Genomic DNA, 25,716 nt, shown 5'->3' on the forward strand with positions numbered 1-25,716 from the left:
CAAAAAAAGATAGTAGGCATCAGCACAAAAGTGTAAGTTCTATTCATGTCAAGCTGACAGATCAAAGAAGAAAAGTAGCTCAGGGAATTTTAAATATCTATTAATTTTGCTACTAAAAATATATCCAAATTGAAAACGTTTTTCACAGCCCCAAACAAAATCTTTTTCAAGTATAGTTGAGTATCTCCTTGTAGCTCCCTGATTTTCAGCAGTGAGGGCATGTAAAATGAATCTACCATAACCACAGAATAGTCATCTGAGTCACCATTGAGTTACCTGCCAGAAGTCTGTAAACACAAAGCAAATCACATGAACATGTATTCAGCAAGGTGGAGAAAAGTTATACTGAGCAAGTACCTGTGAGCAGAGAGATCACGGCTCTTCACTGTACCGAAGCCCAAGGAATTTACAGTGGCTGTGGTCTAGGAGTGACTTACCAAACGTGAAGACCACTCTGAAATGGTCACTAGTGATCAGGCTCCCACTGATATGCAAGATTTCTGTGCTCATGTAAGTCCTAAATTCATTGCAGATGTATAATATGGATCTGTTCATAAGCTAATATGTTTATTCAAAGTTGAAAAATTAATCCTATAAAGGTGTTTACATTCTAGAAATGTAAAATGTCTTTTTAAACTGTAATTTTAGCCACTTTTATATAGTCAAACTATATAATTTTAACAATTACAGCCTACTGATTCAAGGGAGGGAACAAAAACCTTTAGAAAGAGAGTTATATGTTTTATGGGGAAAAAAGGATAATCTGGGAGTACCCACTCTTTCCAGCATGTCTTGAAAAAGCTCTGAGTTCAAACTGTTTTATCTAGCCCTATTAGACACCATCTCTATCAATGTCACAATGATGATCTATTATAGAAAGTTCTCTATAACATACAAAAAATATAAAGCTTACAGATGCTAACTGAAACGAGATTATCTTGTCAAAACTAATGCTTTGTCTGATGCAAAGCAAAATCCCAAACCAAGCTTGAACCTAACAAACAGACTGAGGGAGTGGGGGGGTTGTTCAAAGTGTGCCTGAAATGGCGCCGTCACATTGATGTTCTGTGACCTTGCACTGCGACAACTTCAGCCACAGCTGGAATCAAACCAAAACAACCAAAATTAACAGACACAAGGCGCTTCTCTGTAAACTTTTCTTTGGCTTCAACAATGCTCTCAGGTTTAGAGTGTTTGCTTTAACTTTCCAAAATCGTCAACAAATAAAAAAACCCTTTATACAGTAACATCAGAAGGCCTGCCAGCTCTGAGAAGCAGCTAACAGAATTTGTTGCGTGCTGTACCAAGTGAGCTTGGTTTGGACAGAGAAAGAGACACAACTGCAAAATCATGTGTCCTCTGGAGTCGATTCCTTCCCTGCAGAAACCCATATTCCTAAATAACAGGTTTTGGCAAGTAAATGATTAACATTAATTTTACAGCAACAAATCCTACTTTCATCTGCATGTGTACAACCCTATTGACTTTTAGGAGACTGTATAAATGGAAATGAAGGTAGTATTTAGCCCACAGACCTAACCTCATTGAAAGCAATTGCAAACCTCCCCTTGGCCTTCTGTAGTGTCAGAGTTGGACCTATAAATATATAATTAAGTTATACTTACAAAATCATTATGGTAGATCACCCCAAAATATCTCAATTAAAAATTTATGGGACCATATCCATCCAGCACTTTGATGCCATTTGATAGAAAGATGACGACAGGCACAAGAACCACTTCCAAAGCTGCAGCATTAAGTAATTAAGCCCTAGGCATAGTTAGCTTTTTATGGATACCAGCCATATTTTGTCTTACTTCCATACTTTTATCTGTGCATAGAAAGAAAATACCCAGGAACATGCTGGGTGAGAGAATTAGACTGAACACATGCAGTACGCTTAGTCCTTGAGCCAGTATTTAAAACAATTCAGATTAGTGCACAGTTGTGAATATTAACTTAGGATCTTTTCAGCTCTGTACAGACGTGAATTTTAAGACTCTTTCCATAAGATGGTATTTGGGTTATGCTAGTAGCTACAGGTATGAATGTCCCTTTTGGAAGCAGAATTATTTACTGAAATATTCCAGACAATAAAAAGATAAGTGCATGGTTTGAGGACTTTCTTCATTACACATAATTGGTTTGGTTTCTGCCTGAAAGCAGAATCTCCTGGCTTTCTTCTCCTGACAGGCCCACAGACCCCCGGAAGGAGGGCTGGGTGTGCAGGGTCACAGCCACGGTTGCACTGCGCAGTGCAGCAGGGTGCACAGATCCCTGAGCAAGGAGAACTTGGAGCTGGCCCACCCCAACAGTACCATGGGTCCCAGACAGATAACCGGGCAGCTGCATTCAGGGAGCTGCTCCCAAGAGAACCCCACCTGCAGTCACCAAAACTTTTTGTGCACAGCACTCCTCAGTTGCTCGGGCTCCATGGAAAGCATGGATAAAGCCAACTCCTCCACCTGTGCACCCACAGCACAGGCATTCCCTCGGTCCTAAGGGAGACCTAGACATGGCTGAAAGGAGTTGCCATGTGCTGAACTCCTTCACTTCCCCATATAGCTGTGTGCTGCTGCCAGAGGATCTCCACGTCTTACACAAATGACTCAAATAATTACCACTCTATGTTACAGAATCTTATGGATTTAAGTATGTAAATGAACACAATAGAAAAAGCAAGGAGCATTATAAAATTTACTTTGTTAGTTTGCTTCGACACCTATGTATTCCTCTGAGAATACTTCTTAACGTAGTATGGGACGTCCTACGGTACACAAATAAAGCTTTAGTAGCATGAGACCCCCCCCAGTTCTGAACTGTACATGAATGCATTTTACAAGTGAGCTTCACATGTATGTGCTACGACCAAAGAAAAATTAAGTGTAGCAGTGTCAGTATGAATGGTATCTACACAGGGCCTAGGATTACCTCTTTCCTTCAACGTATTGGTGAAAGCACAGGGGCAGTCAGGAACAGCAGTAGCAATATATTCCAAACCTTTCCTCTACTGCTTTTTTCCCCCTCATTTTCTCTATTTAAACCTTTATTCCTGTAACTTACGTGCTTTGTTTGTAGTTGTTACCCAAAATGCTTGTGCTGTTGTTGCTCACCAGAAGCTTACGCTGGGTCCTTTCTTTTGTCCCAGTTACATATGTTCTATAAAAGACACTTTATGCCTTTTTGCTAATACATTTCCTACTCTAGGTCCAAAGAGAAAACAAATATGCAAAAACCCCATCAAAATTCACAGACTCCTTCCACCTATTCCTCAACCTATCTCAACTGATCCAACACCGAAATGGCAGATGCTTGCCACTTGCATGCACTCCTAAATTCCACAAATTCTTCCGGAGCTCTTTTTTTGAGGCTCACTTTCATTGCTGTTGTAGCAGAGCACACGTTCAGAGTGTGAGCTATTGAACTACCAGCAAAGATTACTATTGCAGAATCTGCAATTTCTTAATGAAAATGAAGTTGCTTTTGAAAATAAACAAACGTAATTAGCAAGCCAGTGCTGTGTGAAATTTGCACCATTCTCTTGTTAACCTATATGTCAAAATGTATTACTTGTGTGCATGTAAATTTGCATTTGCAGTTCAATAACCTCACAGATTATGATCTAACCACTTTTGGAAACATAATGCTACAAGAAATAAAAACAAATCCAGTGTCTGGCTGTAATTTGTTATTTTATTAGAGGCTTTTTCTTTAGCGTTTCTAACTGCTTAGGGCTCGATCTTCTTAAACTGCATCCTGTCTAAACGGAGCTATATTATTTCTACAGCGAAATTTCTAATTCCTTCCCTGCTCCTAATTAAGTCAAATTAGTTCTCTCTTGCATCTAGCTTCCCCATTACAGGGTTGGGCCTAAGCATACAAACATACAAGCATGTTATAGAACAACACTATTTCTAGTTACCTGTGAGGGCAAAATTTTGTCTGTTAGGGCAAACTGAGATCCTCTCAAGAAGCAGGTCACTGACCTGAACAACTGGGCACCCTCATAGCAACAGGTGAACCCTCCTTCACCATCTTAACGTTGAGTGACACAGTACAAAGCACAAAATGTTTCATTTCCAGATGTAACATGTCCTATGTTGACCTACTTAGCCCAGAAACTAGTTAAAGCAGGGAGTTTGTATTTAAAAATGTTTTGCAAACCAGTATTTTATACCACCCTCTACAAATTAAAAAAAAAACCCAAAACCCACCACCACAATTCCAACAGCAGTAGTCCAGCTCCCCACCTTCTCTGCAGTGGCTCACACGTGATTTCTCCACCATCTAAATTACTTCTCCCATCCCCTCACAGAATTTGCAGCAGCAGAATCACCCTTTTGTACCTCCTGCTGATCAGAAACTGCAGGGACTCATATCCTTAAATAGCAATGCTGGCTGATAAAGATGGATCCACTGAATCCTACTTCCCTCCTGCATGCAGCCCATTTCTCCCGTCCCTAAGCAGCAAACCATGTCACCTCTACAACATCAGGTCCACTCTTCCTGCCATACAAAAGGCTCCCACTTCTATAGCAAGCACATCCAAAACTGGCTTAACTCCACAGTGCTGCCCTTAACCAAAACTCGGATTCGGGTTCAAACTGCTCGTTTACCTCACTCCCCAGCCTGGTGGTTGAGATATCATCTTTCTTTTCCAGTTCCAGCTGGAAAGGTAGAAAGGTTCACGGAAGGAATAACATGCTCAAAGTTACAGAGCATCTTCCACATGACAAATAACTAAACAAACAATTGCTTTTCAAACCAGAAAAGGAGACAACTAAGGGAGAAAATGAAACAGTTCTGCAAAGTCATGATGGCATACAGAAAGCATACAGGGATGATTTGATCGTTCTCTCTTCAAATACAAAAAAGCTAGTAGGAATCAGGTTAAAAACAACAGAAGGAGACAGTTCATCAGGCAGTGAATAGTTGAGCCATAGAGCTCTTTGCCAAAGTTACTGCAGGTACTAAAAATTTACATGTCTTCAAAGATAAACAGCTGTCTCTGGACAGAAATCCATTCAGGATAATTAAATACATAGAAACCACATTTGGCTCAAGAGTTCCCAGAGATTCTCAGTGGTCAGAAACCTGGAAAACGTTTGAAAAGAATCAGATATGCTCATCCTGTTCTTACATCCCTCCTAAGCAGCTATTTATGACTGCACTTGGGCACAAGGCACCAGCCATGTGGCCTGACCAGCACAGCAATTATTACAGATCCAAACCTGGAAACAGACTCTCTCCAAACCCAGAACAAAGGCTTCAACAAACTGTCACAATTCCTGCAGAAAACATTGAGCATTTGCTCACATTTCAGCAACAGAACTCTTAAAATTCTCCCTGTAGTAACTTCTCTGGAGTGCTAGGTTATTTTTATATAGTACAGAGCCATTTGGTTTTGAGCCACAAAGCTAGTTAGGTATCGATGCTGAGATTTTGTTCTTGTGCCATGAATCTCTGACGTGATGGCTGTGAAAATGCACTGCAGGGGAACACTGCAGTATTCTGAAATATTAACTATTGATCCCTGGAATCTACAAGTTTTTTTCCCCTTTAATCCTGTTCTGTGATATATGTACTATCTTTTCTGCTTACCTATTACCTACGCATACTGTAGGAAGGAATTTACATCAGTGCTTCAGCTACTTTATCAAAAAGTATTGCTGAAAGAAACCCTTAAAAAATGGAGACCATTACCTGTTATTAATTCCTTTAGAACATTACGCAGAGCAAACCCACAAATTAAGGCATGCTTTTAGAGCAGCAGTCAGTGTGCCCAGCAACATCTCACCAATCAAGGGAAAGTAATCCATCAGTAAGTTATCCTTCGCTCCTGATTCAAACACACCTGTATGACTTTGTAACAATTAAGAAAGCCACAAGGTTTCATCAGATTTCTCTTCTGCTTCTTGTATCAGTTTCAGGTTTTGCACTTGGGCAACTCCCAAATACATCCGCATATGGGTGTTTTCGCCTGGTCAAAGTCAGGAACAGAAACATAGCCCAGGCCATCTACCGATGGACAATACGGATCACAGCATTTCCAGTCTCATGCTGTGTGGCAGGATTACGTCTGGCTATAGTGATCTGTCATACCTGATTTCAGCTTTATAGTCCTAGCTTTTACCCTGGGAATCGGTTCATCTTCTCTAAGTGACACACATCCCAAATCAGAGTAATTTCTTATGTCTCCTGTAAGTCCGTCAAAATTTACTCAAGCAGTTTTTAAATCATATTCACTCCCAGCTCTTCATGCTGCAGCTCCTTTATTCATTAACTACAGGTGTAGCTGGAAGCGACTGCTTTGCAGGAAACTCCATTATGTCACCACTGGACTTCAGGTACTCACCATGCTCACTCTTGGCATTCGTCACACAATCATGGCATGCAATTGGGATACAGGAAAAAGACCGAGCAGAGATTTGAACATTAAGCTTCAATATGCTCAGTGAATGCCATAGCTCTTGGGCTATAATACCAGGTTTCAGTTGGCCAATGCATAATTATTTTTATATGGCAGAACAGCTTCAGCAGGGGAGCTGATCACAGACTTACCACAGTGCTTAGTTCACTGTCTACCATTTTCAACTATAAATGAGGAACATTCAAGCAGTCTTGATTTTTCAGATGCACAGTGGGAATGTTCGAAATCTCAAATATTTTCATAGTCTTCTTCTCGGCTCCATTTGTTCATTCATGGAGGAACACAGTAATCCAGTTCACAAGCTGTACTTATGGCCTAGCACTATCAATAGCCCCTCTGGGAAATCTAATCTGTTGTTTGTCAAGATGAGAGACTGCAACAGTCTGCTCTGTCTAGTGAGACCATGAACGCTGCATCTACCCGAAGTTACCAAATGTAACTCAGTCTTTATGTGCAATGCCACTGTTTCTTCCATTCTGGCTATCTCCTCAGCAAACATAACACGTAATTGTCCTGAATTATGTGCCAGTTGTTCAGTGTGGGAGAAGAACTAGAGTGAAGCCAACAAGACCAGGTAACGTGGATCCTGAGAGAAGACAAAGAAGTAAGCTCACATGAATTACCCCCGACTTCTCCCAGAGAGGCGGTCCTGAATGTTATTTTTATCCCAGCATATAAATCAAAAGTATTTTGTTTGTGATACGTACACAGATAAATTAAAGTCAGCTTTTGAAATAAACCATTGGCCTCAGTCATCATCCAGGCAAGATAAAACATTTAGATTCATAACAAGCCTGAAATGCACTTACAAGACCTCATCACACACAATTCCTTCAAATTCAGAAGTAACTCACTATTGTGGTTTTCTGCATAAAGGCTAGCAAAAACAAGAGAAATGTCTTGATTTCTACTGTCCCACACTGTTAAAATACCAGAACAAATATCAAGAAAGATTAAAAGGTGACAATTTTACAGTTCTAGAGAACTGAAGGTTTAAACGTAACTTCCAGTAAGAAACCACTGTAATAAAAATTGTGTGACTAATTACTCCCTAATGGCCAAACTCTTGAGTGGAAAGATTTGATGCATGCAAACCACAGACACTTTGCTAACTTCCTCTTTTCTGAACCACCACCAGCTAACGTGCCCCCGTGAATTTTATATACACAAAGACATCCTATACATACTGCATCACGAAGGGGCAACCTGAGCTGCGCTGAAATAGCTCAGCAGGAGCTGGGAGTCATTTCTGCCATTAGCAAGAGAGACAGGATCCTGCTTATCAACTCGCAGCTTTACAAAGCCGTTCTCTGGCTCCCAGGTCCACAAATTACAAGGTAATACTGAAATGTAAACTGAGGTATATTTTTTGTACAATTTTCCTGACAAAACCTTACGTTATGTGCTGTTAAATGTGTTGTAAATGATATATTATATAAATTAGTTGAAACACTTCGTGTCAAGTCCTCCCTACAGCTTATGGTTTGATAGGTAAGCAGAAAAGACAGTTGATTTGACAGACAAATCAACTCAAAAGCATTTTTAGAAAGTCACACAGAGTAGCACAAGACATTAGTGATGATGATGATAATAATTAGCACTCAGACATGCATGGTCAATATTGTATTTCCTCAACTAGTAACCACATTATACCACACTACAAGCACAAAAAACTGGATTGTGCAAATATTTTGTTTTGTTTCAGTAACATATCTCTCAGTCACTTGTTTTTTGTGTCTTCCCTCTTTCTTACTCTCTTAAAACATTGTAAAGGAAACTGCATCTCTCAAAAAAACACTGCAAAGACAGTTGCTTGGCTCTTTCAATATTCCACTTCCCACAGTAAGAATGCCTAAGTCTAAAAAGGGGCAGAAGCCATTCCTTTCTCCTTGCCCCAACCTGACTACCAGACTCAAACAAGAGGATGAGGGGAGCTCACATCCTTCCTTTTCAACCCTCTGACCCTGCAGCCATCCTTTCCCCTCCAGTTAGCCAGTGTCAGGGCCTCTGCAATGCTCTCCCATTTAATCCCTGCTCTCAGTGGGGCTGCACAGATGTGATTAACTGCAATTTAGCAAACACTTCTAGTCTGCCCAGGGACCAGGCTCCAGCTTGCTCTACATCCACCATGTCAGCTCTGCAGGGACAAAAACATCAGCACGTTTCCTTTGCAGCTCCCGATGGAGCACAACAAGCAGATCTATCAAGGCTGATATGTGGTGGCTTTTGAAAGCTGAATGGAGTGAAAGATGGCAAAATCACCTGTAATAATTCTTCCCCTTCTGGTCTGAATTCCTAAGAGGCGTTTTCCTCTCTTCCTAAAGCCATTGTCCTCCCTGTAATGGCTCAGCTGTTAATGTCACTATCTTTTGAAACGGGTCATGCTAATGGCAAGCTTGCTTTGGGCATATTGCTTCAAGCTCGTTAATATGCATGTTCTCTCTCCACTCATTTGTTTCTCTATTTACTTTAAAGTTGCCTCGCTGGAACCTGCACTGCTTTTCTGTGTTAAGACTCTTGGCTGGCATTTCTCAGCTCGCTGCGTCTCTGGTTGTTATCTAGGATGGAAGTGGGACCAAATGTTGCAAAAGTCAGTTAATAGCACCTTGGGTGACATTTGGTGCTCAGCTGAATGAATTTCTTGGCCTCCTCGCCCCCACTGCTGAGAGATGTTCCTTCTATTTGCTCTCAAGTCAACTGTTTACATTGCAAATTTTAGGGCAAGTAACGTGTCTGTATTTGTCAAGCACCTGCCCCAGGGGAGTACAGCCCCTCATTGTGCTTCTATGAAAAATAACACCACCTGGGTTACCTTAAGTCTCATTCTAAATGTCTCTTCCATCTGAAAGAGCTATTTCCGGCATGGGAGGAGAAATCAACTTTGACTCAGATATCAGCTTCTCGGTGTGATAAGGGAAAGTGATTCAGCTGTCATCTTTTATTTTTGGCTTTGTGATTCAGGAGCAGCTCATTGTTTGGATGACACAGTCAGTCAAAACTGGGAACTTGTGTGAGGGGGAGGAGTAAAAGCATTTATGTAATATTCAGAGGTCACTTTATATTAATATCTCTCCCCAAACAGATCAGTCCCAACATTGTCCTCTGCAACAAGCCCGTGTCATCCAAGGTTATTTTGGGGTGAAAGACTTGGACGTACTGTTTTCCTCAAAGTACCTACAGGGACAGCCAGTTAGCTAGTTTCTTTTGAGGCTGCAGGTCATGACAAGGTAGGTCTGCTTCCTACTAAGTCCCTTCCTCGCAAGTGTGCAAACAGACACACAACTTTCATGATTCATCCATACAAACAACAGTTTCTTCTCAGTAGACATCCATTAGAAAACCCAGGAACACACCCTGAAGCATGTGAGAGGAACTGGCCATGAGCAAGACACCGAGTCTGTCTAACTAAGGATTGAGGCCTGTTTGAGTAAATAAATTTGGTGGCCACTTCTGGAGGACTACAGGAGAAAAAGCTAACAAATGGGTACAAACTCCTTTTTCAGCAGATGGGACTCTAAGCCAGTGCATCAAAATTATTACAGTTTGATTGAACCTGGTTTGAATCTGCCTTCAACACTGCGTCCAAATTATTTCCAACCCTTTAAATCCCCACTGCACTTCTCGCGTAGAAATGCAGTAGTATGCTGGATAAGATATAAAGTAACCAATTCTTTTGCTGGTTGTCACAGAGTTTTTCATGAGATAAATATTTAAACATGGTGTTGTTTTTCATAGAATCATAGAATCATTGAGGTTGGAAAAGACCTCTAAGATCATCGAGTCCAACCGTCCAACCGTTGTTTTCAGTACCTTAAAGCAGACAAAATCCATCTCAGCTAGCCCTGAAAATTGGTGGTTATTGCACATAAAAAGTAAAACTGACTACCTGAAGACTAGCATGTTCAGCTTTGCTCTTATTAAAAACAATGGAAAAATACCTAAAGCTGTACCTTAAACAGACAAAATCCATCTCAGCTAGCCCTGAAAATTGGTGGTTATTGCACATAAAAAGTAAAACTGACTACCTGAAGACTAGCATGTTCAGCTTTGCTCTTATTAAAAACAATGGAAAAATACCTAAAGCTCTGTGATTTTTACTCTGTGATTTTTAATACAATACAGTTCATTAAATTATGTTGATTAAAGATAATCTTGATTAAAGATTAACTAAACTATAGTTCATCAAATCACTTGACCTAGGTCTAGACCTATTGCTGCACAACCTTGGCTTAGTAACTACATATTCTCCAACAGGAGCAGTAGCGAGGATGCAACGTCATCTCAAAATCCATCACACGCTACAATACAGTGAACAGCTGCAAAACAGAACAGTGAGTACAGAAATAGCAGTGCTAAAAGCCAAAGTGGCCACCTGTGGAGGAGCTAACAGTGTAGAGCTGAGAGCACAGGCCAAAATGTTGGGGTTTTGGTGGGTTTGGTTTTTTTTTTCCAAATTACCTTGCTTACTTGTTTTCAGTACCTTAAAGCAGACAAAATCCATCTCAGCTAGCCCTGAAAATTGGTGGTTATTGCACATAAAAAGTAAAACTGACTACCTGAAGACTAGCATGTTCAGCTTTGCTCTTATTAAAAACAATGGAAAAATACCTAAAGCTCTGTGATTGTCACATTGTAGTCATCTGCAACCTGAAAATGCAGTCAGCTCTAATAAGACACTGCACGTCACTTCATCAACCAAAGAGGAGAACAGATGAGAGAGCATGCCACAAAAAGATTTTGACTCACAGTGGCTAATTTCTGAACATCTTCATCAGATGCTCCCAGTGAAGCAAGTCCTATCTCTTGTGAAAACTGTGCAAACTTGGGATCAGCAAGTAGAGGCACGTGTCCCAAGAGTTCATGGCACGTATCCCTAAGGGAATGGAAATGAAAAGAGAGTCATTACAGAAATTAGTTCCATAATCATTCCATAATTAATTTAACATAAGCCATTTTACGTGTGTCTGACCTCTACTTTAAAAGTCTTACCATGAAACGTATTTTTTACAGAATAGTTGTTCTTCCCTGTGTATGGTTCTGTAGAAACATACAGGTTTGCTTCTATTAAATGGGTTATATGCCACTTAACCCCACCTGTTCCGTGATTTCCCCATCATTTCTAGATTGAGTGGGAGGGCCTGATCACTGCTGTCTTCCAGGCTTAGTACCACGAAGACCAAACTGCCCAAAGGAAAGCCAGATGTCTCACAAGGACAGTTTTCAGCATTTCTCTCCACATGAATCAAGTTCAAAATCCAACACATTCCCTCTTCCTCTTCTCCATTCCCCTTTCCGCACCTGGGTACAGCTCCAGAACCAAACATCTTGCCACTTGCCACTAGAAATTCAGGGCAATATTTACAGAGGTTTCTATGTGCTTAATTTCTCATTTAGTCCTGACTTCCTACTGCAATTACTGAGTACTTTTGTTACACGGTCCACTTTTCACCAAGCAGATTTCAGAAAAAGCAGAGAACCCGAATCATTTTAGAAAGAACTACTGTCCACACCTGTAAGTGCATTATTAGTCACAACAAAGTGCAGATATAAGTGTACAAAAAACTGCTAACCAACCTAATGAAAGTGCACATGCATCATCTACAAAAGCTCTCAAACAATTCTGAAAGTTTTGGTGCGTTTGTTCACAGAAAATAATGGACTTGGTAGTAAAGTTCAATTTAAAAATCGGATCTGACATTTCCTTTGCTTTTGTCTCTTCAAAGACATTTCTCTTTTTTTTCCTAAGCTGTAAACAAATGTTTTAAAGGCAGGGAGAAAACATCAGGTTTTCTGCCTTCTATCCAAAATCATCCAATTTGTCTTTTATAAACTATTTTTGTTTGAAAAGACACAGAACCTGACACTTCAGTTAAATCATGAACAGAAAAACATCCCTCTATATAATTTAAAGTCTCTTTACTCAGTACTCTTCACCAAAAAGTCTGTGCCAACCATGTCTAGGTAGATAGGAGTAGTTTCTGAATGCATGCAAATGAAGATTAGTTTTTCTGGCATTCCTAGTTTGCCTCACCAAACGCTTATCAAATATAGTTCCAGTATTGGAGGGCTACATACAAGTCTCTCTTCTCAGCCCAGATGGCCTCACTGACAGACGCTTACCAACATTTTCTCATGTTACATTCACACTTTTTGGTGAGACAAGCACTGCCCTGAAGTTGTGCATGACAAGTTTGAGCCAACCTCATATATGAGTAATTCACTCAACAGTACAGAGGAATTACCAAATTTCATTTCTCTTCCTTCCTAGACATATGTATTTCACAAAGAAGCAGGGGAGGTAAACAGATACTCTTGTGCCTGACATGATAAAACGAACATGGTCCGAGGACATTGACTAGAGATTCAGTTGTAGTGATATAGTCTAAGTGCTCAAGTTTACTGTGCGCCAGTATTTTTTAGTCAACACCCACTCATGAAACATGTTTGATATGTACAGCTGGCTAGGAACAGTATCAGACATCATACTTACATAAGGAAAATTGTTTGCATTTGTTTTCCACTGCCTGGTAAAGCTTGTCCTTCCTCCTGAAAGGCAGGTATTTCCTCCCTTGTTTCTACATCATTGCATGTCCTTTCAGAGCCTGGGAAATTCCCGATTTCTTCAAAAGTGACCGGTAAGAAGGCTTTTCTTTTATGATCTCCACACCCCTTTGGTGATGCTCTGAGTCTTGAAAGATGATTAAAGCTCCCTACCACAAGACCCATAGCTTAGATACTACTCCATTCCTCACTGGAGCTCAGATTTAAAGAATTGGCTGGCTCTGCATGGTATCCATCTCTTTGTTCAGGAGATGGTTTGAATCACTTGAGTGGATAATCATCAAAGGTTAATGACCCTCTATTATTTATTCAGTTTCAGTCACAACAATTTCTTCTGTCATCTCCTGAAAGGTTTAGCTTGCTAACGATAAGGAAAAGGGAAATGGAGCTTGCAGTCTGATAGGTACACCCAAAGAATTCCCAGTACCAAACAATTCACTGGAGGAACCCCGACTCATCCAACCATCACCTTCCAACACAGAAATGGGCCACAAAGCCCATTCTCTGGAAGTCCAGAGCTCTAACTCCACTTTCCATCTTCACTAGAGAAACGAACACCGATTGCTGAGCACTTCACCTATGTTGCACTGCATCAGTCCAGATATATTTAAGATAACTTCATATCAGTAGTTCAAACAATGAGAGCAAAGAAGATATAGTGGGACTGGCTTCAAGTTCCTGGCTTCAGGTAAGCACGCTTGTCTCCAGGCAGGCTTCTACAGCAGCATCACCACTATTAGTAGCTAAGTCAGTGTCTACATCCCTATTTTCCTGTGCTGAGGTAACAACTCCCAGAAACAAATAAGTGAAGACATGTTATTTCTAGTTCTGCACTGGGACACAGGCTCCTTGTGTCACTTCCATCCTTGCAGACAAAATGAGAACAGATAAAGCCTAGCCCCATTAACTTGTCTCTCCTGGCAGGGGGAGAAGGATGAGGAGGCAGAAGGTACTTCTCTCATGCCTTTAACTTGTAGATTCTTCCATTAAAACTATGCAAAGTAGTATTTTGAACGTGCAGTTATAAAGAGGGCAGCTTGAAACAAACACATATGAACAAAAATAAAACCCCCAAAAATCAAATCTTCGAAGCAGAACCATGAACCAGCATTTGGGATTGTCATTGGAGTCTCTTAGATTTCCCTGCCAGTCTGGCCCTTTATAGATAGTCTAAACAATATAATTCTTCGCTTAACTACCAAGGCTTGATTCTTTTGTTTTGTTTTATTTAGGAAATAATTAAGTTCCTTTAATTTATTCACACACATTGTTCAGAGAAAATACGATTTTCGTAATGCACTTTTCACAGCGAAAGATTTTTCTTGGAGTAAATTAGTTAGCAGAGCAGAGCAAATCTATACAGCTCTGTGAATGTAGTAGAAACATAATGAAACTCAGGAAGAAATGTTTTAAAATGTATATAGTAGTGATACAGATCAAACCGAATGAACTCTCTAATTTGTATCTAGCTCTATAGCTTGGGTGTTAAATCTGATGGAAAGCCCACTGAAGTCAAAGGGAGTCTTTTTACTAGGTTTATATCATTGAAATGCAACATTCACCAAGCCAGGGACCCGCAGCAAACCTCATTATGGCCCCATATATCAACCAGCAGATCTCAGGGCATTGAAGCTACTGCAGAAGATGAAGAGCTGTCCCCACTCAAGTCAGTTTAGTTTTGCTGCTGCTTACAAGAAAGCCAGAATTTCACTCTACATTTCTGATAACGCTTACTATATGCTCTATGTTATGAAAAAATCTGAACACATTTTAAACGGGATTTTCAAAATTTTCCTATGGAGTTCCTGATAGTACAGATTATTTAATTCATGTGGTTTCTGAACAAGTAGGTCTGCAGGAAGAGAGTAACATCATTAGAAAATGACAACTTAATTCCTCTGTTAGTCATATTTAGAGCTGTTAGGACCATAACCTGGATTTTTAGGTTCAGCCTGAATAAGGGATAAAAATCTTCATTCTAATTGAACTAGTATTACTACATAATGACTTTCCAGACACCATGACCAGAAAGGTTACAAAAAAGTAGTTGCCATTACTGCTAAGGATCAGCTATGATACACTGCATAATTCTGAATGTAAGCAGCATCCTGAAAACTACAGGAGTCTCAAATATACAAATCAACGAACCAGAGAACATCAGCAAAAACACAGATGCACTTAATTGTTTCCTGGAAGATGTTCCTTCCCTTGTTCCTGTTGGAGTTATGTACCTAAATCCCCTATCAATAGATGAAAATGTTCTCCTAGTTTGTATTAAGTTAACAAATGTCATTATTCTTTTGCTGAGCATTGGCAGGTGCTGCAATCTGAAACACTGGCTTCCCACAGGAGAGGAAATCATTGGTGCAAAACCTGATACTTCCCAAGTATAATTTATTGTTTTGAAATATCTACAGATATTTTCAGATAGACCAGAAGAGGTCCAGCATCATATATTCAAGCCCTTCTTTCAGAGTTTTACATTGTAGCAATTTGCCTACAAATTTAAGAGTTTAAAGTTCTAATTACAGAGGTTACAGAAGTGACTGAATTCCTTCAGGGATTACCACCTCTTTCCCAATAAAAACACACACACAAAACTAGCCTCATAGCATTTTAGCAAATACTTTGCCCAGTTCACATGCTGAGAAAAAAAGTAGATATGTGTATAACAGCACCACCTGGTGACTCCTGCCAGAATAATGTTAAAGCATTTTTAGGGACAGGTTAATATGTGGTTCCACCAATCCTTTTATATCCAAAAATATTATTCCATGGTTTCAGCAGTCTATTCATGAAATCAAAGTTAGGTATGGGTCCAAGTGTTTACAGGACTGGAGCTGAATATATATAGGTGAACCCCTGGTGTAAATTTTGGCAAAAATAAAATACACCAAAATAGTACAAGCTGAATAAACAACAGTTACAATTTCATGCTAACTGTCTGGTGACTGATGCACTGCGAAAATGCCATTCCTGTGGTTACAAGATCAGTGGATGCCTTCGGTGAAACTACCTCCATATTATCTGACATGTATTGTTCTGTTATTACTGCACAGAGCACACCATATATAATACAAGACAAGAACTACAGTTGCTTCGATCTTTTTTTTCCCCACTTTTCATCAAGAGACCACATGCCAAAATATTTCATCCAAACTCACAATATTCTGTTTTGGAAAAGCTGCAATGCTGTCCCATGAAAGTCATAATTAAAGTGTCTCTTATTTCTATCATGTTCCCTGTAACAGGCTTCATATCTAATATCCTCTCTGGGTGAGAGAACAGTGCCTCATGACTTGCTTGCATTGTGTTATAGGAGAGAAATGAAGTTCAGCTGTGGAGTCTGGCCCCAAAAAGATAAATGAGGACACAAGAAGACCAAATTATCAATCTGAAAGCAATTTTTCCCAAGGGATTCAGGGCTTCTTTTCCCAACTTCTTTCCTTAGCTGTCCACCAGAAAATAAAACTTTAGATACTTTTTCAAAATGTTTAGTTGAAAACTCCATTTTCCACTGAAAAATAATCCAGGTAGAATTTTTTGACCCACCATATAAATAGCCTAGTTATTTAAGAAAAGTAAAAATTCCAAAAGAAGCCTTTGAATTAAATTCTGGCTCACCAATGTGAAGGGTTTTGTCATCAATAGTGTAACTAGATTTTTACCTTTGTGGGAAGGTTCCTCTTTTCAATCTCGGCAAATTCGATTGGGTCTTTTAAGAATCCAGCGATCATATTTTTTCAGCACTAAAGCAAATGTAGCAACTTACGGTTCTGGTGTGTAGAGAGGATCTGAGCCATGTCGTATGTACTGAGTACAGTGAAAAACTCTATATGCTAAGCCAGCCAAAAAATCTCGGGGAGATAGGTATCCAGCAACTGGTCTCACTGTGAATCCAGACCTTTCTGAAAGTGAAGGACATAATGAAAGACCGTATTATATATCCCTATATCCATTTCTGAGGACAGGTAATGATCTATAGTTAATTATGCTACCAGAACTATGACACACAGAATATCTTGGTTGAAGATCACCACACATCATTTTCACCTATTACATACAAGAACTATTTTGCATTGCTAGCATATGTTTAATGAAAACAGCTTGAGGTATTTCAAAGTTTGTTTTAATACCTTTGTCTAGAAAAGATGGTAAGGTACCATAAGTGATGTTCTCAAATCACCAAGTATCTGATTTTCATGTCTAGTACCAAACAGAAGAGAAGTTTCCAAAACAGAAGATGACTTCTGTAAAATACATTAAAATCTAACAAAACAGAATAGGTTTAAATCAAACCTGTCCTTATTTTTACAGATAAAATACTGTTTGTGACAGTAAAATACCGACTTTCACAGCTGAGGTCCTCATTTATTTAACAAAGTGTTCCTTTGTCAGATTAGTCCCAGTGGGGAATTATTTCAGACTCAGTGACTTTGAAAAGGACACTTCTCTCCCAGATTCTTTCTTTACTTTTTCCAAGTGTTTTCAGGAGAATATTCCAAGTTTTTCTTCAACAGAAAATACTATTGTCGTATTTAGTCTGAAAACATATTTCTGAAAGAAGTGTGAGGTTTTGAGTTTCTAGTTAGGAAGAAAGAACCTGTACACTTTGGCATCATTCCTTAGAGACCATAACATAACAGATGAGAGACCCAGGAGGACACAACCAAATTCAGAGAGTTATGAGTCAGTTATTAGTAAATGCAGGTGTTTCACAAACAAGAGTTATGGATGAAGCAGGGACTGGGGAAAGTAAGCCTTTCATTACAATTTTTTTATTTCCCTTAGTTAAAAATTTTCCATGCACATTTGGGACAAAACACTTTGCTATTTTTTCTCATAGCACTTAACAGCACGTAACATTTTTTTTCCAAACAGCTGTCTTCTTACAATTTTTTTATTTCCCTTAGTTAAAAATTTTCCATGCACATTTTTGGGACAACACTTTGCTATTTTTTCTCATAGCACTTAACAGCACGTAACATTTTTTTTCCAAACAGCTCTCTCCATAATATTTTAGTTCCTGAGCTACAGAAGCTCCTGAGCAAGAGGATTAAAGAACAAGTGTATGTATCTGAAGGGACCCCTGAGGAGAAGAGAAAATCTTAACTGAACTCTTTGGCAGCTTTTCCTCTAGAGTTAAAAACTGCAGGTTCATGTCTGCCACTTCTCCTTCCACATGGGATACATTTCCATTACAGATGAAAAAGAAGGGTATTTTCAAATTTAAATATGTAATATCCAGACCCCTTAAAAATAACATAAAAGAGAAGTACCAGATTACCTATGGAGTCCCACTGAGTTTTTTCAACATACAAATATAATGACTAGCTTCATGAAGTCTTGGGCACTCAGGAAAGCCTCATATTCATCAGGCTGTACAACAACATGCCAGACCCGCTCTCCTCTTAAAATTCAGTTATCTTGAGATTTTACTCCCTCTTTTACCTGCCTGGATATTTGGGGGATGCCCACTGCAGTTATCAGAACACTCACCCTGTGGCAATGAGACGAGCAGAGCTAACTCTGCTCTTTCTTTTCATCATACTGAAGGACTTTTCTCCCTGGGCAAGATAACATCATGTGATACGTGTTCAGCTGTTTAATTCCTCTCAGCTTCATACCTGCAGGTACATATATACAACTGTCTTGACTCAACAAACTCTCTGCCATGGAGAATGTCAAATACAGAATGATACTTCAGACTAAACCAAAGTCCACTGACAAAGCTGGGAGTCTTTTCACTCAATGTTCTTTGTATTTCGTACTAACAGAAAAGAGTGTTTTCATGAAACTGTATCTATTGACAAACCAAACATGAATCTTACCTTTAAGAAAAATAGAAACATCTTCCAGCTGAGGCACATTATCCTCTCTGTATCCACAGTACTTGGTCAGCAGAGGAAAGTTTTTTAAATATTCACGACAAGCATGGGTGGGATAGAGTTTACTGAGTTCCCTAAATACCACTCCCCATGTTTTAATTTCTTCAGCTGTGTACTCCACTCTGGGAATGGGTTGACCACTGTAAAAAATAAAATAATACAAAATACATTTGAATACAACCAGATTAAAGACAGACTCTGGATGGCAAAATTTCTGTGAAAAGTATTATTTAAATAAATAAAGGTAGACAGAGCCTATTAAAACTATTAAAAACTATTTTAAAATTACAACTAGATGCTTTTTTCTTTAGAATTTCTTCTTGATGTTATGTTGTACGTTACATTTATTTCTTAAGAACTGTTTTTCTTATTAAGCAATGAGATATTTCTTAATCTTTGTACATATCATAGTAGAAAGATGGATTTCTTATATGCCATATTCCTATCCCAGAGTAATATATTTCTGTTTATTGCCACCGATGCCTTTGCAAGTGGTTAGCTGAAGATCCTGATTCAGTCTAACTTGTAGATTCAGTAAGACCACCAGCAGACTGCATGCTCTATGCATTCTTTAAAATACATAATATTCACACAGCATCATTACCTAGCATTTTACAAAGTGAGATTAGGCAGTTACATAGATGTTTAGAAATGTGTGGATCCAATTAAAATATATGTATTTATTGTTTACACTGTTGCTTACATGTGCAGATATGTTTGGAACCCCAAATTCATGCATGACTACATCATGAGGAAGCTCACCTCAGAGCCAAGAGTCTAGCACAGGTGACACTAAGCTTCTAAATACATCTCTCTTTTTTCCTTCTGCACCGTTCCTCTGTCTCCTCCCCCTTACAAAAATGCACAGAAATTGCAAAGCAGGAGCCTTCCAGGGTACCTGCTAATCTGTCTCTGACATCCAAGATTTGCCTTGAGTGGTTACAGCTAATTCAAAACTGACTGACAGTGTGAAGAGTATGAAGGGCTCCTTCCAATTTGCACTGCCTTGTATTTAGCTGTAAGGAATTTCCTGTGCCACGGTCATGGGCCATCATCTCACGTTATGAATTCCCCCTAGACACTTTATAATCTTTCTCTGGATTTAATGTTCACAATCTACAGTATGTAATCTGTGCAGTCTGCCTTCTCCTCAGGTATCCTCTTTTCCCGCCCCGTAACGAAGTACGGATTGGCAAAGGGATTCACAGGATCCCTTCCACCCCATCAGTCCCTACCTCCCACTCCCCCGCCACAGGGCTGGCAACATGGGCACTCCCAGCCCAGTGCTGCAGCTTCCCCAGTGTCGCAGACAGCAGCTGAACAGGCGTATCGGGCATGGGGAATCTCACTGCAGCAGGACAATTGCAGCGCTGGGCTTTTGCTGGGGGTTGGCTCTCCACCTCGACTGTCACCACGTTCATAGTCCTGCCGCCACCATACGAGGTAACAAGGAATGAGCCCTCATGTCACATGTGATTGCTGCTATGCAGTCCCTACATGCACAAGAGAAGTGCATCCACACTACATGCATTGTGGTTGTCCCCTCATCTTTATTGAAAACTTACTATTTAATCCCCTTGCCTTTCACTATGTCAAAGTATTTTGATCCATGCCAGTTATCCGTCAGTCAAAGGCCACTATGCATGAGGTACTCATACTTAAGGACTCACTGAACATCCAATACATCCGCTAGTTTCTCTTCAGCCACTCTTTTGCAGACATGACAAGAATTGCAACACATTTAGTGAAGCATTTCTCATCAACAGAAGCTGTGTTGGGTTTGTGCCCATTCTGCAGTGGGAGTCAGTCCTTCAGGTCTAGTATCTGTCTTCACCTTTACAATTCATCAGCCTTAAGCTGCCTGCCAGCTCACAGAAAGCATAACACAGCTATTCTAAATTGTACCATACATGACAGATACAAGCAGGTTGCTACTCCATCCATCTGGGGTTGCCTGAATACCGCACAGGTGCCTTCTACCCCTTCCTCAGACCTGACCTCTACTACAGATACTGCCAGTACGGGTCAGCACTGGCCCAGCAAAGCTGAAGAAATCTGTGCACCAGTGGAAAAACTCAGGTTTCTATTTAGCCTGTCACTAGAGAGGTATAAACACAACCAAGGATCTGAAGCTTGTTCACTGCTCACTAAAAGGTTTATAACTTAGTTATTGTTTCAATTAATTAATTAGTACTGAAGTAAGGTTCACTGAACATTAACTCCTTAATAGGATTTATGCCTAGGAGAGCTGATCTTATTTCCAGCTGATCATGATACTGCTTTCTTTATCGAGAGCATCAAGGGAGACAGATTTGAGGGAGGACCCATGCCTTTCTCACTCAGTTCTGCTAATCTCATTTTTCTCACATTCTTATTTCAACAAGCAAGACCCACCTTGCACTCAAACTTTTTTACAGAGCCAACTCCTTGCAGCCAATTCTTTGCAGCCAAATTTGTTATTTTTTTAAGGAAACAAGTGTGGGTTTTTTTGTTTTTTTTTTACACTGGAAAATGAAAAGTAGAAACGCATCAAGCCTCAGTGAATTATTAGGAAGGTCACTTACCTGGAAGACACTGAGAGGTTCAAGACAATGCTCTGAATTTATCCCTGAGGGAAGCAGTCCTTACAGCAGAGCTGTTCTTTTTGTATAAATAAATAGTCACTAGCCCACAGAAGAAAGTGTGATGAGACTGCAATGTAGCGTCAAGACACCGATATTAATTCTGAGCTCCCCAGCATGGGTAGCAGAAACAGCTTAGCTGTAGCAGCACGGAGTCCTTCCTGAGCTGATTTGCCTTTCCTCAACATGGCTTAGGCTGAGCTGCAGGATGCTGAGGGTAGCCGTCTGCCTGGGCTGTCTCTACAGGCATACCCGGCGACAGACTGACTGTACAGTCCAGTAGATATGGCACATCCCCGGGGTTAAGATAACCACTGCAGGAGACCCGAGAAGCATGAATAAGATCTTAGGCAACTGCCCTAATCACTGGCCCCCCAGCCATTTTGTGGTCCCTAGCTAAAAATATGTGAAGCATCTTGTTTTCCCTCTGCTGATAATTGTAGGAAGAGTTTGAAATCTTTTAAAGGTTTGAAAAGATCAGTGGGATGAAGGAGTACTTCCAAGCAGTTTTGCTGAAGTACAAGATGTGGCCCCCAAATAACCTCTGTTCTGGGTTGTTTGATTTTTGTAATGTGCCTGCAGAAATGGTTGTAGAGCCTTCAAAACCAAAAGAAGGAAAAGATCTTTCCTTTATCTGTTTTTCTGGGAATATGCAGGATTACTCTACGTGATTTTTGTGAAAAGATGTTTCTCACTGGTTTCAGGGCGAAAAAAAAACCTTTGCAGCAGAAGACCAACCACTGCTCACTGAGCCAGCAGCACGATCTTTCTAGCACTTAGGCAGCTGAGAGGGAGAAGGGAGGAAGATTTTTCCAGCAACTTACCAGCTGTGAAATGCATGGCACTATTGCTACCATCACGGGTAAATGGAGAACTATCCGAGATTACAGAAAGAGCTCTAAGAGCACACACAGTCTGCCCTCATCCACAGGTACCTGCTTGACATTTCACACTGCAATAAATGCTAGGCAAGACGAACTAACTGTACAGCAAGCATTAGACTGAAAAAAAGATAATCAATCAGCTGTAAACAAACAAACCACAAAAAAAAAAAAAACACCAACCAGAAAACTGTCTCAATTTACATTTGAAAACTGTTTAAACTTAGTACTTACCTGGTCAGCCTAGGAAGCTTCTCCACCAACCAGCACACTGCCCCCAGCAGGCAGCAGCTCAGTGTGCTGGATGAATGTCATGAGCACCCAGCTAAACAAATGCCACCGTGGGCAGAAAAAAGGGGAACCAACACTAGCACTTACACATTTATTAGATTGGTAATAGCTTAATGACAGGAATGGAACAAAAGTAAAGGAGAAATATAATCAGGATTATATGGTCACAAAGCAGAGTTAATCCTCCAGTCCCCCCAGCCTTCTGCAGCCCGTATACTAGCCTTATGTTAAAAACAAAAGCAGAACTGAAACCCCTTCAAAATCTATTTTTTAAGTGCTTCCTGACAGGACGTGCCTTCTACAAAGGGAGAAAAAATTGTTGTGTTTTATATTCTTTCAACAACGTAGGTAGAAATCTCAAAGGAGAAAAATGAAAAACCTGGAAGTGGTGTGGTAAAATGGAAAAGAACATGAAATTAGTATGTTCTTTCCCTTGAGAATGAGGGCTTAGGCCTGTTGCAAATAAAACCTGCAGTATGATTAGAATTAGCTGAATGCTTCTGTGACAAGAAAATTACAACACAGTAGGTGTTTGTAGGTAGCACAGAAAGTTTTCTAGCTGCCAGGGATGGTAGCAAATCGAAAATTCTGACTTGATGTGGGGGGGGAAAAAAAAAAAAAGAGAAAACACACACAGTGTATTCGTGCACAGGCACCAGCTCCACTAACTACAGAGAAATCCACTGACTGAATTCTGAGAAGTTTAGAGCTGTGTTGGAAAAATTGATAAATGGTATTTTGCAGTGTCCAGTATAGTAAGCACATGAAAAGAAAATACTAATTTTGTTTTTCAGTGAGCTTGTCCAACTACGTAGGGATGCTAGATATGTGCAATTCAGCAGTGCATCAGTTTGTCATTAAGACATGCAAGCATTTGTAAAAGAGTTTCTTAAGTTTAAGCAGCTACGAATAAAATGCTGAAGAGATAGTGCTTACCTTTCAAATGCTTTACTTGCCTATATCTGTACCGAAAATGTAACGGGATTTCAGGCATCAGGTTTGTCATTTATAGCCTACACTAAACTAGTCAAAGTTTAAAGGATGAGTTTGTCTACTGTTAAACTTCATCCTACAGAATTAAGTAGAGCATGAATTCTAACTAGTCAGCAGCATGGGAAAGAATTATGCCGGTACTTACTATTTATAGCTCATGGCAACATCCACAAAGTACTTTCTTCTCTGTCGATAGACATTGTCTTTAAATCCCTTAAGCAAGGAAGAAGAGAGTAATTTACAATAAGGACAGAAAATTAGCTGTAAGAATTATAAAATAAATCATTAAAGTGTTTATTTAGTACCCAATTATATTGTATTTTGATTAACACTATCTACTGGACTGCAAGAGAAGATAAGGATTTCTTCACTTTTTTCCCCACCAAAGTCCCACAGGAGTTTTTTCAAGACAGGTTTGTGCATAGGTACAGTCATTCATCCAAGATGTTGAAAAAGGGAAACTTTTTTTTGGTCATCTCATCTCACTCAGGTTTTCCTTAATCTGAATGGAGATCTATACGCAGGCACAAAGCAGAATAATTTACCTATCCTTAATACATCTTTCTTCACTAGAAGAATCAAGCGCCCAGAGTTCATACGCAACTCATTTTGAAGATGCTACTTCAGCAGTTGCCATCTTAACCAACATATTTGGGACTGAACAGCCTCCAGCAGCAAATATGCATATTGCTCCACTTTGAGTTACAGAGGAAGGGCTTTACCTCGTGGGCTACAGGAGGCTCATGCCTTTTCCATATTAAGCGCAGAAGCGCTATGTAACACATACACACCAGCCAGTTACAGCCTTTTGAGCTATACAAAACTAAACCAAGATCTCTTCTATACCTATAAAAGACGAGACACTTCAGGTTTTGGACTACAAAAAGAGTTATCTGTTTTCAAGGCAGAACTGCCAACCTCTTGAAGATGAAAAAGGGTAAAGAGTTATTTAAGCTCCCCAGTTAGTAGCCCAGAAAGTGCATTTAAGTTTCCCCTAGTCAGAGCTGAAAGTAAAATGCATTTTTCCTTACTGCTCACACACACAAAGGCAAATCACTGAAGGGAATGAAAAGATAACATCATTTGATCTGAAATATTTGTGTGAGCTTCCAGAAAACTCAGAAGGCATTTTACTGCCCCATAACCAAAGCTGCGCTGCTGGGGTGGAGTAAGGGAGGATGTCAAAGGACTGCAGAAAACCTTCAAGCCTCCACTCCTACACAGAAAAGCTTTTTGACTGGCAAAAGGTTGCTGTAATCTGGGGGCGCCTCCTTGTTGGCGTAATACCTTTTGACGTAAGCATTGAGTTACTCAGCTGCAGACCGTTGAAGAGCTGAAAAGTGATGGAAGACAGCACAGGGGATTTAAAAGCCTGTCACGTGTGGTGAAACTGAGACTGAAACCATTAGCCGATACGGAGTGTGTTAGGGCTATGCTGCTGAAGTGGGGCTATGCTGGTTCTGTAATAGGGTAATTCTCTTTGGTCCTCTGGCACCTCACGCCACCGGTAAGGAACAGGGCAGGCACCAGAAGTGGCCTTTGAAAGCCCAGTCACAGATTTTACAGTTTTTTCCCCCCATCTCTAATACCTAGCATGCTGCATAGGCTAACAAATGGCGTGTAAATTATAAGAGTTCCCCCAAGTGTAAAATATATATTCATATAATGCAAATGTCTTTTTTCATTGTGTGTAAAACTGAAGGCAGATTTTCAGCAGAGCACTCAAGTATTTAATGAAGGCACCAGCTCAGAACATAAAACAGTATCAAATGGCTTGTCATAGTCATCGACTCAAGGCTAGAATGAGCTGCCACTACGGCCTCTGTTTGAACCAAATTACTGTTAATGGTTGCAGGTAATCAACAGATTTTTCCATTCTGAGAAAACGTGAGGTAAATCCTCATTTGTCATCAAGAAGTACATGGCAGAAACCAGGATCCAGGAACGCGCTCCCCAGCTGTGGGCCCACAGTGTGGGAAGGGCCCACGCACGGTAGAGATGGCCAAAAACCAAGCGAGGTGATGATGGTTATCGCGGCTGATATGCAGGCA

General features: G+C 40.1%; 1 protein-coding gene across 1 annotated transcript in view; it reads right to left on the bottom strand.

The window, feature by feature from the left end:
- Positions 1-25,716, bottom strand: part of TPH2 (tryptophan hydroxylase 2) — a gene marked incomplete at its 5' end in the record, with an annotated part of 51,334 nt that overhangs the window by 18,504 nt on the left and 7,114 nt on the right. The window contains 4 exons of the mRNA XM_019470464.1: positions 11,177-11,303; positions 16,764-16,899; positions 18,823-19,019; positions 23,811-23,878. Of these exons, the coding sequence (XP_019326009.1) occupies positions 11,177-11,303; positions 16,764-16,899; positions 18,823-19,019; positions 23,811-23,878 (528 nt within the window). The remainder of the gene's footprint in view (positions 1-11,176; positions 11,304-16,763; positions 16,900-18,822; positions 19,020-23,810; positions 23,879-25,716) is intronic.

This window comes from Aptenodytes forsteri, unplaced genomic scaffold, assembly GCF_000699145.1.
Source record: "Aptenodytes forsteri isolate BGI_AS27 unplaced genomic scaffold, ASM69914v1 Scaffold366, whole genome shotgun sequence".
NCBI lineage: Eukaryota > Metazoa > Chordata > Aves > Sphenisciformes > Spheniscidae > Aptenodytes > Aptenodytes forsteri.